Raw genomic sequence first — 18413 nt, 5'->3', positions numbered from 1 at the left:
CCCTCCTGGAATTGGGAAAAAATAAAGGTTTCGCCCCCCCACGAGGATCGGGGTCTTTGTGGGGCGCTTCTTCCGGGCCCAGCACTGTGCTGAACGCCGGGGCAAGCAGGGCGGACGCGGGCCCCGTCCCACCTGGGGCTCGGGCCGGGGGTGGGTGGGAGCGGGATCGGATCCCCGTTTTCCAAAGCACTTAATAAACACCATCATCATCATCATTATTATCATTATTAATGAATAATTAAAAAGTATTTTAATTAATCAACAGCAATAAATACCATTTATTATATTATTAAATAATCAAAATTATTTTTATTAATAAATGTCACTATTATATTATTAATAAATCATTAAAATTATTTTTGATTAATTAATATTAAACGCTTAGGAGAGGACAAGACAACACTAAGCAGGCCCATTCCCTGCTCTCAACGAGCTCTCAGTCTAGAGGGGAAGACAGACAGTCATTCATTCATTCAATCATTTATTAAGCGCTTAGTACGCGCAGAGCACTGTACTAAGCGCTCAGGAGAGGACAACAGAGAGTCATTCAGGGAGAGGACAATCCAATAAACAGACGCCTTCCCTGCCCACAAGGAGCTGCCAATCAACCCCTCCGGACCCCCCCCAACCCTGACCTCACAATCCCGCCTCTTCCCCGCAGCCCTCCGGGCTTCCCCTCAAGGCCCTGAGGGTCACTGGGCCCCAGGAAATGTTCATCTGCGTCAAACATGGAGGTGAGTCGGGGCCCCCCGCCTTTCCTCTTCTCCCCCTCCCTCTCCTGGGCGCTTAGGACAGTGCTCTGCACACAGTAGGCGCCCAATAAATAGGATGGAGCGGAAGGAAGCGCTCCAGAAATAGGATGGGAATGACTGCCCTGCGTGAATGAATTAACGTCCATCTCCCCCTCTGGACTGTGCCTCTTGTCGTGGGCGGGGAATGGGTCTATTTAGTGTTGTCTCGTCCTCTCCTGAGCGCTTAGTACAGTGCTCTGCACGTAATAAGCACTTAATAAATGATTGAATGAATGAATGAATGACTGTCTGTCTTCCCCTCAAGACTGAGAGCAGGGAATGGGTCTGTTTAGTGTTGTCTCGTTCCCTCCCGAGCGCTTAGTACAGTACTCTGCACACAGGAAGCGCTCAATAAATACGACTGAGTGACTTTCTGTTGTCTCGTCCTCTCCCGGGTGCTTAGTACAGTGCTCTGCACATAATAAGCGCTTAATAAATGACTGAATGAATGAATGTCTGTCTTCCCCTCTAGACTGCGAGCTCGTTGAGAGCAGGGAATGGGTCTGTTTAGTGTTGCCTTGTCCTCTCCCAAGCGTTTAGTACAGTGCTCTGCACATAATAAGCGCTTAATAAATGATTGAATGAATGAATTAATTAATGGCTGTCTTCCCCTCCAGACTGAGAGCTTGTTGTGGGCGGGGAATGGGTCTGTTTATCGCTGTCTCATCCTCTCCCAAGCGTTTAGTACAGTGCTCTGCACATAATAAGAGCTTAATAAATGATTGAATGAAAGAATGCAGAATGAATGTCTTCCCCTCTAGACTGAGAGCTCATTGAGGGCGGGGAATGGGTCCGTTTGGTGTTGTCTTGTCTTCTCCCAAACGTTTAGTACAGTGCTCTGCACATAGTAAGCGCTTAATAAATGATTGAATGAAGGAATTAATGAATGTCTGTCTTCCCCTCTAGACTGAGAGCTCATTGAGGGCGGGGAATGGGTCTGCTGGGTGTCGCCTTGTCTTCTCCCAAGCGTTTAGCACAGTGCTCTGCACATAGTAAGAGCTTAATAAATGACTGAATGAATGAATGAATGACGGTCTGTCTTCCCCTCTAGACTGAGAGCTCATTGAGGGCGGGGAATGGGTCCGTTTGGTGTTGCCTTGTCCTCTCCCGAGCGTTTAGTACAGTGCTCTGCACACGATAAGCGCTTAATAAATGATTGAATGAAGGAATGAATGAATGAATGAATGTGTCTTCCCCTCTAGACTGAGAGCTCATTGAGGGCGGGGAATGGGTCCGTTTGGTGTTGCCTTGTCCTCTCCCGAGCGTTTAGTACAGTGCTCTGCACATGATAAGCGCTTAATAAATGATTGAATGAATGAATGAATGAATGAATGAAAGAATGAATGTGTCTTCCCCTCTAGACTGAGAGCTCACTGAGGGCGGGGAATGGGTCTGTTTGGTGTTGCCCTGTCCTCTCCTGAGCGTTTAGTCAATCAATCAATCAATCCTATTTATGGAGCGCTTACTGTGTGCACAGCACTGTACTAAGCGCTTGGGAAGTACAAGTTGGCAACATCTAGAGACGGTCCCTCCCCAACAGTGGGCTCACAGTCTAAAAGGGGGAGACAGAGAACAAAACCAAACGTAATAACAAAATAAAATAAATAGAATAGATAGGTACAAGTAAAATAAATAAATAGAGTAATAAATATGTGCAAACATATCATCATCATCAATCGTATTTATTGAGCGCTTACTGTGTGCAGAGCACTGTACTAAGCGCTTGGGAAGTCCAAGTTGGCAACATCTAGAGACGGCCCCTACCCAACAGTGGGCTCACAGTCTAGAAGGGGGAGACGGACAACAAAACCAAACGTACTAACAAAATAAAATAGATAGAATAGATAGGCACAAGTAAAATAAATAAATAAATAGAGTAATAAATATGTACAAACATACATCATCATCATCATCAATCGTATTTTTAGACGGTGAGCCCACTGTTGGGTAGGGACTGCCTCTATATGTTGCCAACTTGTCCTTCCCAAGCGCTTAGTCCAGTGCTCTGCACACAGTAAGCGCTCAATAAATACGATCGATGATGATGATGACTTATTGAGCGCTTACCGTGTGCAGAGCACTGGACTAAGCGCTTGGGAAGTCCAAGTTGGCAACATCTAGAGACGGCCCCTACCCAACAGTGGGCTCACAGTCTAGAAGGGGGAGACGGACAACAAAACCAAACGTACTAACAAAATAAAATAGATAGAATAGATAGGCACAAGTAAAATAAATAAATAAAAAGAGTAATAAATATGTACAAACATACATCATCATCATCATCAATCGTATTTTTAGACGGTGAGCCCACTGTTGGGTAGGGACTGCCTCTATATGTTGCCAACTTGTCCTTCCCAAGCACTTAGTCCAGTGCTCTGCACACAGTAAGCACTCAATAAATACGATCGATGATGATGATGACTTATTGAGCACTTACCGTGTGCAGAGCACTGGACTAAGCGCCTGGGAAGGACAAGTTGGCAACATATATGTATATATGTATACATGTAACTATATATATATAGTTATATATATATATATAACTATATATATATTTTATATACATATAAAATGTATATAAATATGTATTTATATGCATTTTATATACATATAAATACGACCTAACGAAGGGAAGGGTCCGGCCCGGGGCGAGGGGGGCAGGGCAGGGCCGGCCGAGGAGGGGGATTCCGGGCGGGCGGGCGGACCCGGGGGTCCCCCCCAAATCCGGTCATTCCCTCCCCAGACGGGCAGGAATTTCTGGCCAACACCAACTGCTCCATCCCGTTCCTGCTGCAGTATGCCCGCCACAAGGTCGGGCTGCCCGACTCAGGTGAGGGGGCACGGGACCCCCAGTCGGGGGGCGGGACCGGCCGGTTGCCCACCCACTGGGGGAGACCACCAGGCCCCCGCCCCATGCCCAGTTGGCGCGCGTGCCCACTGACCCGTACTTGGAGCGGCCGCCACGTGCCCCTCGGGCGATGCCCGTCGTCCTGCGCTTCGACAAGTGGGTGCCCCCGGCCGCCACGTGCTCCTTGAGTGATGCCCGTCGGCTTGCGCTTCGACGAGTGGGTACCCCCGGCCTCCACGTGCCCCTCGAGCGATGCCCGTCATCTTGCGCTTCGACGAGTGGATGCCCCCGGCCGCCACGTGCCCCTCAAGCGATGCCCGTCGTCTTGCATTTCGAGGCCCCGGGCGGTGCCCACCCCTTTGGGGCCGGAAAATAATAATAATTTTGGTATTTGTTAAGCGCTCACTAGGTGCAGTGCTTCCAGACTCACCTTCTAATCAATCAAACACATTTATTGAGCGCTTACTGTGTGCAGAGCACTGGACTAAGCACTTCTGGACTGTGCTTCTAGACTCCCCTTCTAATCATTCAATCAATCATATTTATTGAGCGCTTACTGTGTGCAGAGCACTGGACTAAGCACTTCTGGACTGTGCTTCTAGACTCCCCTTCTAATCATTCAATCAATCATATTTATTGAGCGCTTACTGTGTGCAGAGCACTGTACTAAGCACTTCTGGACTGTGCTTCTAGACTCCCCTTCTAATCAATCAATCATATTTACTGAGCGCTTACTGTGTGCAGAGCACTGGACTAAGCACTTCTGGACTGTGCTTCTAGACTCCCCTTCTAATCAATCAATCATATTTACTGAGCGCTTACTGTGTGCAGAGCACTGGACTAAGCACTTCTGGACTGTGCTTCTAGACTCCCCTTCTAATTAATCAATCAATCATATTTATTGAGCGTTTACTGTGTGCAGAGCACTGGACTAAGCACTTCTGGACTGTGCTTCTAGACTCCCCTTCTAATCAATCAATCAAACATATTTATTGAGCGCTTACTGCGTGCAGAGCACTGGACTAAGCACTTCTGGACTGTGCTTCTAGACTCCCCTTCTAATCAATCAATCAATCATATTTATTGAGCGCTTACTGTGTGCAGAGCACTGGACTAAGCGCTTCTAGACTGTGAGCCCACTGTTGGGTAGGGACCGTCTCTAGATGTTGCCAACTTGGACTTCCCAAGCGCTTAGTCCAGTGCTCTGCACACAGTGAGCGCCCAATAAATACGGCTGAATGAATGAAAGCACTGTTCTAAGCGCTGCAGGGGATACAAGATGATCAGGTTGTCCCATGTGGGGCTCACAGTCTTCACCCCCATTTTCCAGATGAGGTCACTGAGGCCCAGGGAAGTTGTGACTTTTTTTTTTTGGATGGCATTTATTAAGCGCTTACTGTGTGCCAAGCACTGTCCTAAGCGCTGGGGAGGTTACAAGGGGATCAGGCTGTCCCACGGGGGGGCTCACAGTCTTCATCCCCATTTTCCAGATGAGGGAACTGAGGCCCAGAGAAGTGACTTGCCCAAAGTCACCCAGCTGACAAGCGGCAGAGTCGGGATTTGAACCCCTGACCTCCGACTCCCAAGCCCGGGCTCTTTCCGCTGAGCCACGCTGGAAAAGAGGGGAGGAGGAATCCCGAGGGGTTGGAGGAGCCAAGGGAGGCCAATAATAATAATAACAATAATAATGGCATTTATTAAGTGCTTACTATGTGCAAAGCACTGTTCTAAGCGCTGGGCACTGTTCTAATGGCATTTATTAAGCACTTACTATGTGCAAAGCACTGTTCTAAGCGCTGGGCACTGTTCTAAGCGCTGGATAATAACGATGGTATTTGTTAAGCGCTTACTATGTGCAAAGCACTGTTCTAAGCGCTGGATCTCCCTGCCCCAGAGGCTTCTGGGAAGAGCTTCATAATAATAATAATAATAATTGTGGTATTTGTTAAGCGCTTACTATGTGCCAAGCACTGTTCTAAGCGCCGGGGAGGGCTACGTCTCTCTATGTTGCCAACTTGTCCTTCCCAAGCGCTTAGTCCAGTGCTCTGCACACGGTAAGCGCTCAATAAATACGACTGAATGAACGCAAGGTGATCAGATTGTCCCGCGTGGGGCTCACGGTCTTAAGGCCCATTTTCCAGACGAGGGAACTGAGGCCCAGGGAAGTGAAGTGGCCTGCCCAAGGTCACCCAGCTGACAAGTGGTGGAGCCGGGATTAGAACCCACCACCTCTGAGTCCCAAGGACGGGCTCCACCCGCTGAGCCACGCCGCTCCTCTGTATCTGTGTGACCTTGGGCAGGTCACTTCTCTGGGCCTCAGTTCCCTCATCTGTCAAATGGGGATTAAGATTGTGGGCCCCACGTGGGACAACCTTTGCACATAGTAAGCGCTTAACAAATATCAACATTATTATTATTATTATTATTATTATTTCTGACGCTGGGGTGGACGCGAGCCCCAAGTGCCCCTCGAGCGATGCCGGCCGACCTGTACAGTGCTTTGCACATAGTAAGCGCTTAACAAATACCAACATTATTATTATTATTATTATTATTTCTGACGCTGGGGTGGACACGAGCCCCACGTGCCCCTCGAGCGATGCCGGCCGACCTGTACAGTGCTTTGCACATAGTAAGCGCTTAGCAAATACCAACATTATTATTATTATTATTATTTCTGACGCTGGGGTGGACGCGAGCCTCACGTGCCCCTCGAGCGATGCCGGCCGACCTGTACAGTGCTTTGCACGTAGTAAGCGCTTAACAAATACCAACATTATTATTATTATTATTATTATTATTATTATTTCTGACGCTGGGGTGGACGCGAGCCTCACGTGCCCCTCGAGCGATGCCGGCCGACCTGAACAGTGCTTTGCACATAGTAAGCGCTGAACAAATACCAACATTATTATTATTATTATTATTATTATTTCTGATGCTGGGGTGGACACTAGCCTCATGTGCCCCTCGAGCGATGCCGGCCGACCTGTACAGTGCTTTGCACATAGTAAGCGCTTAACAAATACCGACATTATTATTATTATTATTTCTGATGCTGGGGTGGACGCGAGCCTCACGTGCCCCTCGAGCGATGCCGGCCGACCTGTACAGTGCTTTGCACATAGTAAGCGCTTAACAAATACCAACATTATTATTATTATTATATTATTTCTGATGCTGGGGTGGATGCGATGCGAGCCCCACGTGCCCCTCAAGCGATGCCGGCCGACCTGTACAGTGCTTTGCACATACTAAGCGCTTAACAAATACCAACATAATAATAATTATTATTATTATTTCTGACACCGGGGTGGACACGAGCCTCATGTGCCCCTCGAGCGATGCCGGCCGACCTGTACAGTGCTTTGCACATAGTAAGCGCTTAACAAATACCAACATTATTATTATTATCATTATTATTTCTGATGCTGGGGTGGACACGAGCCTCATGTGCCCCTCGAGCGATGCCGGCCGACCTGCACAGTGCTTTGCACATAGTAAGCGCTTAACAAATACCAACATAATAATAATTATTATTATTATTATTTCTGACGCCGGGGTGGACGCGAGCCCCACGTGCCCCTCGAGCGATGCCGGCCGACCTGTACAGTGCTTTGCACATAGTAAGCGCTTAACAAATACCAACATTATTATTATTATTATCATTATTTCTGACGCCGGGGTGGACACGAGCCCCACATGCCCCTCGAGTGATGCCGGCCGACCTGTACAGTGCTTTGCACATAGTAAGCGCTTAACAAATACCAACATTATTATTATTATTATCATTATTTCTGATGCTGGGGTGGACGCGAGCCTCATGTGCCCCTCGAGCGATGCCGGCCGACCTGTACAGTGCTTTGCACATAGTAAGCGCTTAACAAATACCAACATTATTATTATTATTATCATTATTTCTGACGCCGGGGTGGACGCGAGCCTCACGTGCCCCTCGAGCGATGCCGGCCGACCTGTACAGAGCTTTGCACATAGTAAGCGCTTAACAAATACCAACATTATTATTATCATTATTTCTGATGCTGGGGTGGACACGAGCCTCATGTGCCCCTCGAGCGATGCCGGCCGACCTGTACAGTGCTTTGCACATAGTAAGCGCTTAACAAATACCATTATTATTATTATTATTATTATTATTATTATTATTACTCTGAGGCTGGGGGTGCCCCTCGGGCGGTGCCCCCGGCTGGCACGTCTCCCTCGCGCAGTGCCCATCGACCTGTGTGACCAAGCCGGGACGCTGAAGCTGCTCTTCACGGCCAAGCTCCCGGGGGAGAGTGCCGCCAAATACTTCCTGCCACGCGGCGTCTACTACGTGTGCCGGCTGGAGCGGGGAGCGCCGGGTACGGGGCAGGGGACCGAGGGGAGCTTGGGAGGGGAGACCAGACTTCGAGCCCTTCGTTGGGTAGGGACCGTCTCTATCTGCTGCCGAATTGTACTTTCCAAGCGCTCAGTACAGTGCTCTCTAAATACGACTGACTGAATGAGTCAGGAGGGCCTGGGTTCGAATCCCGGCTCGGCGGGTGACTTTGGGCCAGTCGCTTCCCTTCTCTGGGCCTCAGTGCCCTCCTCTGTCAAATGGGGATGGAGACCGGGACAGGGCCGATCTACTTGTATCCACCCCGGCGCTCAGTAGAGTGCCTGACGCGTGGTAATAATAATAATGGCATTTATTAAGCGCTTACTGCGTGCAAAGCACTGTTCTAAGCGCTGGGGAGGTTACAAGGTGATCAGGTTGTCCCATGGGGGGGCTCACAGTCTTCATCCCCATTTGACAGATGAGGGAACTGAGGCCCAGAGAAGTGAAGTGACTCGCCCAAAGCCACACGGCTGACAATTGGCAGAGCCGGGATTTAATAACAATAATGGCATTTATTAAGCGCTTACTACGTGCCAAGCACTGTTCTAAGCACTGGGGAGGTTACAAGGTGACCAGGTTGTCCCACGGGGGGCTCACAGTCTTCATCCCCATTTGACAGATGAGGGAACTGAGGCCCAGAGAAGTGAAGTGACTCGCCCAAAGCCACACGGCTGACAATTGGCAGAGCCGGAATTTAATAATAATAATAATGATAATGGTATTTGTTAAGCGCTTACTATGTGCCAAGCACTGTTCTAAGCACTAGGGAGGTTACAAGGTGATCAGGTTGTCCCATGGGGGGCTCCCAGTCTTCATCCCCATTTGACAGATGAGGGAATGAGGCCCAGAGAAGTGAACTGACTCGCCCAAAGTCACCCAGCTGACAAGTGTCAGAGCTGGGATTTAACAATAATAATAATAATAATGGCATTTATTAAGCACTTACTATGTGCAAAGCACTGTTCTAAGCGCTGGGGAGGTTACAAGGCGATCAGGTTGTCCCATGGGGGGGCTCACAGTCTTCATCCCCATTTGACAGATAAGGGAACTGAGGCCCAGAGAAGTGACTTGCCCAAAGTCACCCAGCTGACAATTGGCGGCGCACGATTTGAACCCATGACCTCCGACTCCAAACCCCGGGCTCTTTCCACAGAGCCACGCTGCTTCTCAGTTAGTAAGCGTAGTAAGCGCTTAACAAATACCACCCTTATTATTATTACTATTCATGAATGTATTTGTTTTCTTTAATGTTAAGCCCTTACTACGCACCAGGCACTGTACTAAGCGTCTGTCCACAGAGCCACGCTGCTTCTCAGTTAGTAAGCGTAGTAAGCGCTTAACAAATACCACCGTTATTATTACTATTCATGAATGTATTTTTTTTTAATGTTAAGCCCTTACTACGCGCCAGGCACTGTACTAAGCGTCTTTCCACAGAGCCACGCTGCTTCTCAGTTAGTAACTGTAGTAAGCGCTTAACAAATACCACCATTATTATTATTACTATTCATGAATGTATTTTTTTAACGTTAAGCCCTTACTACGCCCCAGGCACTGTACTAAGCGTCTTTCCACAGAGCCACGCTGCTTCTCAGTTAGTAAGTGTAGTAAGCGCTTAACAAATACCACCATTATTATTACTATTCATGAATGTATTTTTTTTTAATGTTAAGCACTTACTACGCGCCAGGCACTGTACTAAGCATCTTTCCACAGAGCCACGCTGCTTCTCAGTAAGTGTAGTAAGCGCTTAACAAATACCACCATTATTATTATTACTATTCATGAATGTATTTGGTTTTTTTAATGTTAAGCCCTTACTACGCGCCAGGCACTGTACTAAGCGTCTGTCCACAGAGCCACGCTGCTTCTCAGTTAGTAAGCGTAGTTAGCGCTTAACAAATACCACCATTATTATTATTACTATTCATAAATGCATTTTTTTTAATGTTAAGCCCTTACTACGCCCCAGCACTGTACTAAGCGTCTGTCCACAGAGCCACGCTGCTTCTCAGTTAGTAAGTGTAGTAAGCGCTTAACAAATACCACCATTATTATTATTACTATTCATGAATGTATTTGTTTTTTTAATGTTAAGCCCTTACTACGCGCCAGGCACTGTACTAAGCGTCTTTCCACAGAGCCACGCTGCTTCTCAGTAACTGTAGTAAGCGCTTAACAAATACCACCATTATTATTATTACTATTCATGAATGTATTTGTTTTTTTAATGTTAAGCCCTTACTACGCGCCAGGCACTGTACTAAGCGTCTTTCCACAGAGCCACGCTGCTTCTCAGTTAGTAAGCGTAGTAAGCGCTTAACAAATACCACCATTATTATTATTACTATTCATAAATGCATTTTTTTTTTAATGTTAAGCCCTTACTACGCACCAGGCACTGTACTAAGTGTCTGTCCACAGAGCCACGCTGCTTCTCAGTTAGTAAGTGTAGTAAGCGCTTAACAAATACCACCATTATTATTATTACTATTCATGAATGTATTTGTTTTTTTAATGTTAAGCCCTTACTACGCGCCAGGCACTGTACTAAGCGTCTTTCCACAGAGCCACGCTGCTTCTCAGTTAGTAAGCGTAGTAAGCGCTTAACAAATACCACCATTATTATTATTACTATTCATAAATGCATTTGTTTTTTTAATGTTAAGCCCTTACTACGTGCCAGGCGCTGTACTAAGCGTCTTTCCACAGAGCCACGCTGCTTCTCAGTAACTGTAGTAAGCGCTTAACAAATACCACCATTATTATTATTACTATTCATGAATGTATTTGTTTTTTTAATGTTAAGCCCTTACTACGCGCCAGGCACTGTACTAAGCGTCTGTCCACAGAGCCACGCTGCTTCTCAGTTAGTAAGCGTAGTTAGCGCTTAACAAATACCACCATTATTATTATTACTATTCATAAATGCATTTTTTTTTTTAATGTTAAGCCCTTACTACGCCCCAGCACTGTACTAAGCGTCTGTCCACAGAGCCACGCTGCTTCTCAGTTAGTAAGCGTAGTAAGCGCTTAACAAATACCACCCTTATTATTATTACTATTCATAAATGCATTTGTTTTTTTAACGTTAAGCCCTTACTACCCGCCAGGCACTGTACTGAGCATCTGTCCACAGAGCCACGCTGCTTCTCAGTTAGTAAGCGTAGTAAGCGCTTAACAAATACCACCCTTATTATTATTACTATTCATGAATGTATTTGGTTTTTTTAATGTTAAGCCCTTACTACGCGCCAGGCACTGTACTAAGCACCAGAACGGGGGGCGGGCGGTAGTTCTCTGAAACGAAGGGGGGCTTTTTGAACAGGGTCCCGCAATGAGAACGCCTATCAAGCCATCATCCCCATCCTCAAGGAGCCGGACCCCGGATTACTGGGTACCGGGGCCCGATTCCACGTGCGGCCCGAGTTGGGGGCTGGGGGAGACGCCCCACAGGAGCTGGGGGGGGCGGGGGGGGAAGAGGGGGTCCGGAAAAGGGAGGAGGAGGAGGGGTCCCCGGGGCTTGGAGGGCCCAAGGGAGGACAAGCCGCTCGCCCCAAGGGAAGGGCTTCAAAACAACAACTTTGGGCAAGTCACTTACCTTCCCTGTGCCTCAGTTGCCTCATCTGTAAAATGGGGATTAAGACTGTGAGCCCCTTGTGGGACACCCTTGATTTTCTTGTATCCCCCCCGCTCCCTGGCACTTAGAACAGTGCTTGGCACATAGTAAGCGCTTAGCAAATACCATCATTATTAAAATGGGGATGAAGATTGTGAGCCCCACGTGGGACAACCTGATGAGCCTGTATCCACCTCAGCGCTTAGAACAGTGCTCGGCACATAGTAAGCGCTTAATAAATACCATTATTACTATTATTATTATCAATAATAAAATGGGGATGAAGACTGTGAGCCCCACATGGGACAACCTGATGACCTCGTATCTCCCCCAGTGCTTAGAACAGTGCTCAGCACATAGTAAGTGCTTGACAAATACCATTATTATTATTATTATTATTATTAATAATAATAAAATGGGGATGAAGACTGTGAGCCCCACGTGGGACAACCTGATGCCCCTGTATCCACCTCAGTGGTTAGAACAGCGCTTGGCACATAGTTGGCCTTTTAACCAATACCATTATTATTCCTTTTTTTATTATTAATAAAATGGGGATGAAGACTGTGAGCCCCACGTGGGACAACATGATGACCTCGTATCTCCCCCAGCGCTTAGAACAGTGCTCGGCACATAGTAAGCGCTTAACAAATACCATTATTATTATTATTATTATTAATAATAATAAAATGGGGATGAAGACTGTGAGCCCCATGTGGGACAACCTGATGACCCTGTATCCACCTCAGCGCTTAGAACAGCGCTTGGCACATAGTAGGCCTTTTAACCAATACCATTATCATTATTACTATTATTTTTATTATTAATAAAATGGGGATGAAGACTGGGAGCCCCACGTGGGACAACCTGATGCCCCTGTATCCACCTCAGCGCTTAGAACAGTGCTCGGCACATAGTAAGCGCTTAATAAATACCATTATTACTATTATTATTATTAACAATAAAATGGGGATGAAGACTGTGAGCCCCACGTGGGACAACCTGATGCCCCTGTATCCACCTCAGCGCTTAGAACAGTGCTCGGCACATAGTAAGCGCTTAATAAATACCATTATTACTATTATTATTATTATTATTAATAATAAAATGGGGATGAAGACTGTGAGCCCCACATGGGACAACCTGATGACCTCGTATCTCCCCAAGCGCTTAGAACAGTGCTAGGCGCATAGTAAGCGCTTAACAAATACCATTATTATTATTATTATTACTAAAATGGGGATGAAGACTGTGAGCCCCACGTGGGACCTGATGACCCTGTATCCACCTCAGCGCTTAGAACAGCGCTTGGCACATAGTAGGGCCTTTTAACCAATACCATTATTATTATTATTATTCCTTTTTTTATTATTAATAAAATGGGGATGAAGACTGTGAGCCCCACGTGGGACAACCTGCTGACTTCATATCTCCCCCAGTGCTTAGAACAGTGCTCAGCACATAGTAAGTGCTTAACAAATACCATTATTATTATTATTAATAAAATGGGGATGAAGACTGTGAGCCCCACGTGGGACAACCTGATGCCCCTGTATCTCCCCCAGCGCTTAGAACAGCGCTTGGCACACAGTAGGCCTTTTAACCAATACCATTATTATTATTATTTTTATTATTAATAAAATGGGGATGAAGACTGTGAGCCCCACATGGGACAACCTGATGACCTTGTATCTCCCCCAGCGCTTAGAACAGTGCTCGGCACATAGTAAGCGCTTAACAAATACATTATTATTATTATTATTATTAATAATAATAAAATGGGGATGAAGACTGTGAGCCCCACATGGGACAACCTGATGACCTCATATGTCTCCCAGTGCTTAAAACAGTGCTTGGCACATAGTAAGCACTTAACAAATACCATTATTATTATTATTATTATTATTATTACTACTAAAATGGGGATGAAGACTGTGAGCCCCACATGGGACAACCTGATGACCTTGTATCTCCCCCAGCGCTTAGAACCGTGCTCAACACATAGTAAGCGCTTAACAAATACCATTATTATTACTATTATTATTAATAATAATAAAATGTGGATGAAGACTGTGAGCCCCCCACGGGACAACACGATGACCTCGTATCTCCCCCAGCGCTTAGAACAGTGCTCCACACATAGTAAGCGCTTAACAAATACCATTATTACTACTATTATTATTATTAATAATAAAATGGAGATGGAGACCATGAGCCCCACGAGGGCCAACCTGATGACCTTGTATCTACTCCGGCGCTTAGAACAGCGCTTGGCACATAGAAAGCGCTTAACAAATACCATTATTATTATTATTATTATTACTTAAATGGGGATGAAGACTGTGAGCCCCCGTGGGACAACCTGATGACCTCGTATCTCCCCCAGCGCTTAGAACAGCGCTTGGCACATAGTCAGCGCTTAACAAATACCATTATTATTATTATTAATAATAAAATGGGGAGACTGTGAGCCCCACGAGGGCCAACCTGATGGCCTTGTATCTACTCCGGCGCTTAGAACAGCGCTTGGCACATAGAAAGCGCTTAACAAACACCATTATTATTATTATTCTCTGGGCCTCAGTGACCTCATCTGTCAAATGGGGATGAAGACCGGGAGCCCCGCGGGGGACAACCTGATCACCTTGGATCTCCCCCAGCGCTTAGAACAGCGCTCGGCACGTAGTAAGCGCTTAACAGATACCATCCGTCATTATTATTACTGATATATCGGGCACATTCCCTGCCCACGACGAGCTCGCCCCCACTCCATCATCATCATCATCATCAATCGTATTTATTGAGCGCTTACTGTGTGCAGGGCGCTGTACTAAGCGCTTGGGAAGTACACGTTGGCAACATATAGAGACGGTCCCTACTCAACAGTGGGCTCACAGTCTAACCCAGGAAAACACCCACCCCTACAACCTCCCTCGACTCTAAGCGCTCAGTACAGTGCCCCGCACACAGCAGGCGTTTGATACAGGCGACCGAATGAACGCGGAGGGGTGGGAGAGGACCTGAGGGTGGGCATCCCGGCGTTCCCAGATGCCCTCCGTGCCCAGTGCGATTACCTGGAGAAGAGTCGCCTAAAGCTACACCGCGGGCAGGAGAAGAGGATCGCCGCCATCGACTCCGCCAGCTGTCTTTCGGTGAGTCCATTCACGCGACGGCTATTTACTGAGCGCTTACTGCGCGCAGAGCCGCCGGACTAAGCGCTCGGGAGAAAACGGCGCTCGCGTTCATTCACTCGGATGGCATTTATTGAGCGCTTACCACGTGCGGAGCGCTGGGCTCGGCGCTTGGGAGCGGGCGATGCTTTCGCTCGGGGGTCACGGGTTCAAATCCCAGCACCGCCAGTTGTCAGCTGCGTGACCTCGGGCGAGTCGCTTCACTTCTCCGGGCCTCAGTTCCCTCATCTGGAAAATGGGGATGAAGACGGTGGGCCCCGCTTGGGACGGCCTGATGACCTTGTCTCTACCCCAGCGCTTAGAACAGTGCTCGGCGCATAATAAGCGCTTACCAAATACCATCATTATTATCAATAAGCAGACACACTCCCTCCCCACAACGAGCCACCCCCACATCAAAGGCTTTTTTAAGCGCTTACTGTGTGCCGGGCACTGTACTAAGCGCCGGGGTGGACCCCAGGAACTCGGGTCGGACACAGTCCCCGTCCCCCGTGGGGCTCGCGGCCTCCACCCCCATTTTCGAGATGAGGGAACCGAGGCCCAGGGGAAGGGAAGTGCCTGGCCCAAGGTCACCGGGCAGACGGGTGGCGGGGCCGGGATTCGAACCCAGGTCCTCCGGACTCCCAGGCCTGCGGTCTATCTGTGAAGTTAGAGAAGCAGCGTGGCTCGGTGGGAAGCGCAGGGGCGCGGGAGTCGGAGGTCGTGGGTTCTAATGCCGCCTCCGACACGTGTCAGCTGCGGGACTTTGGGCAAGTCGTGTCAGGGGCTCAAATAATAATAATAATAATAATAATGATGGCATTTATTAAGCGCTTACTATGTGCAAAGTACCGTTCTAAGCGCTGTTCAAATCCCAGCTCCGCCACTTGTCCGCTTTGTGACTCTGGACAAGTCACTTAACTTCTCTGTGCCTCAGTTCCCTCATCTGTAAAATGGGGATCAAGACTGTGAGCCCCCCGGTGGACAACCTGATCACCTTGTAACCTCCCCAGAGCTTAGAACAGTGTTTTGCACATAGTAAGTGCTTTATAAATGCTATTATTATTATTATTATTCTCTGTGCCTCAGTTCCCTCATCTGTAAAATGGGGATCAAGACTGTGAGCCCCCCGGGGGACAACCTGATCACCTTGTAACCTCCCCAGAGCTTAGAACAGTGTTTTGCACATAGTAAGTGCTTTATAAATGCTATTATTATTATTATTATTCTCTGGGCCTCAGTTCCCTCATCTGTAAAATGGGGATCAAGACTGTGAGCCCCCCGGGGGACAACTTGATCACCCTGTAACCTCCCCAGCGTTTAGAACAGTGCTTTGCACATAGTAAGCGCTTTATAAATGCTATTATTATTATTATTATTCTCTGAGCCACAGTTCCCTCATCTGTAAAATGGGGCTGAAGACTGTGAGCCCCCCAGGGGACAACCTGATCACCTTGTAACCTCTGCAGAGCTTAGAACAGTGTTTTGCACATAGTAAGCGCTTTATAAATGCTATTATTATTCTTCTTCTCTGGGCCTCAGTTCCCTCATCTGACAAATGGGGATGAAGACTGTGAGCCCCCCGGGGGACAACCTGATCACCTTGGAACCTCCCCAGCACTTAGAACAGTGCTTTGCACAAAGTAAGCGCTTTATAAATGCTATTATTATTCTTCTCTGGGCCTCAGTTCCCTCATCTGGAAAATGGGGATGAAGACCGTGAGCCCCCCGGGGGACAACCTGATCACCCTGTAACCTCCCCAGCGCTTAGAACAGTGCTTGGCACATAGTAAGCGCTTTATAAATGCTATTATTATTCTCTGGGCCTCAGTTCCCTCATCTGGAAAATGGGGATGAAGACCGTGAGACTCGCATGGGACAACCTGATCACCCTCATTAATAATAAGTTAATAATAATAATGATGGCATTTATTAAGCGCTTACTATGTGCAAAGTACCGTTGTAAGTGCTATTCAAATCCCAGCTCCGCCAATTGTCCGCTTTGTGCCTCTGGACAAGTCACTTCACTTTTCTGGGCCTCAGTTCCCTCATCTGTCAAATGGGGATGAGGATGGGGAGCAACCCGTGGGACAACCTGATCACCCTGTAACCTCCCCAGCGCTCAGAACAGTGCTTTGCACATAGTAAGCGCTTTATAAATGCTATTATTATTATTATTCTCTGGGCCTCAGTTCCCTCATCTGGAAAATGAGGATGAAGACCGTGAGCCCCGCGTGGGACAACCCGATCACCTTGTATCCCTCCCAACGCTCAGAACGGCGCTCAGCACATAGTAAGCGCTTAACAGATGCCACCATGATAATGATTTTCCTCTCCGTCCACCTTCCCCAGACCAAAACCGTGGGCCGCGGGGGGCAGGCGGAGGAGGAGGCTGCAGGGAGGAGGGGGCTTCTCGTCGCCAAGGCCAAATCCGAAACCAGCAACAAGAAGGAGAAACACCGCTAACCAATAAACGCAACGCCCGCTCGACCACCAACAACCCCGCGGTTGTCATTTTTTTTGTTGTTTAAATGGTGTGAAGCGCTCACTATGTGCCGGGCACTGTACTAGACGCTGGGGGAGATCCGAGCTAATCGGATCGGACGGGGCTCACGGTCTTCCTTCCCATTTTTTATTTAGGGTATCTGTGAAGCGAGACTGTGAGCCCCCCGTGGGGCAACCTGATGACCTTGTAACCTCCCCGGCGCTTAGAACAGTGCTTTGCACGTAGTAAGCGCTTCATAAATGCCATTACTATTATGGGCCAGGCACTGTACTAAGCGCTGGGAAGATCCGAGCTAATCAGATCGGACGGGGCTCACCGTCTTCTTTCCCACTTTTATTTTTTAGGGTATTTGTGAAGTGAGACTGTGAGCCCCCCGTGGGGCAACCTGACCTTGTAACCTCCCCGGCGCTTAGAACAATGCTTTGCACATAGTAAGCGCTTCATAAATGCCATTATTATTATTATTATTGTGTGCCAGGCACTGTACTAAGCGCTGGGAAGGTCCGAGCTAATCGGATCGGACGGGGCTCACCGTCTTCTTTCCCATTTTTATTTTTTAGGGTATTTGTGAAGCGAGACTGTGAGCCCCCGTGGGACAAACTGATCACCTTGTATCCTCCCTGGCGCTTAGAACAGTGCTTTGCACATAGTAAGCGCTTCATTAATGCCATTATTATTATGATCATTATGTGCCAGGCGCTGTACTAAGCACTGGGGGAGATCCCACCTAATCGGATCGGACGGGGCTCACGGTCTTCTTTCCCATTTTTTTTTTAGGGTATTTGTGAGACGAGACTGTGAGCCCCCCGTGGGACAAACTGATCACCTTGTATCCTCCCCGGCGCTTAGAACAGTGCTTGGCACATACTAAGCGCTTCATAAATGCCATTATTATTATTATTTTGTGTGCCAGGCACTGTACTAAGCGTTGGGGCGGAACCAAGCAAATAGGTTTGGACACGGTCCCCGTCCCCCGCGGGGCTCACCGTCTCCGTCCCCACTTTCCAGATGAGGGAACTGAGGCCCAGAGAGGCAGAATGCCTCGCCTAAGGTCACCCGGCAGTCAAGCGGCGGAGCCGGGATTGGAACCCAGGACCC

At 47.8% G+C, this 18413-nt stretch overlaps 1 protein-coding gene across 1 annotated transcript; it reads left to right on the top strand.

Moving 5' to 3' along the window:
* The first annotated feature begins 668 nt into the window (after positions 1-668).
* Positions 669-17301, top strand: C6HXorf65 (chromosome 6 CXorf65 homolog). The gene is made up of 6 exons (XM_038748174.1): positions 669-734; positions 3535-3621; positions 7869-8003; positions 11349-11417; positions 14688-14791; positions 17162-17301. Exons 1-6 carry the CDS (start codon positions 710-712, stop codon positions 17273-17275), a joined length of 534 nt encoding a protein of 177 aa, XP_038604102.1. The 5' UTR covers positions 669-709; the 3' UTR covers positions 17276-17301.
* The last annotated feature ends 1112 nt before the right edge of the window (positions 17302-18413 follow it).

The sequence above is a fragment of the Tachyglossus aculeatus genome, chromosome 6 (assembly GCF_015852505.1).
Source record: "Tachyglossus aculeatus isolate mTacAcu1 chromosome 6, mTacAcu1.pri, whole genome shotgun sequence".
Taxonomy (NCBI): Eukaryota; Metazoa; Chordata; class Mammalia; order Monotremata; family Tachyglossidae; genus Tachyglossus; species Tachyglossus aculeatus.
This window is presented reverse-complemented; position numbering and strand designations above follow the sequence as displayed.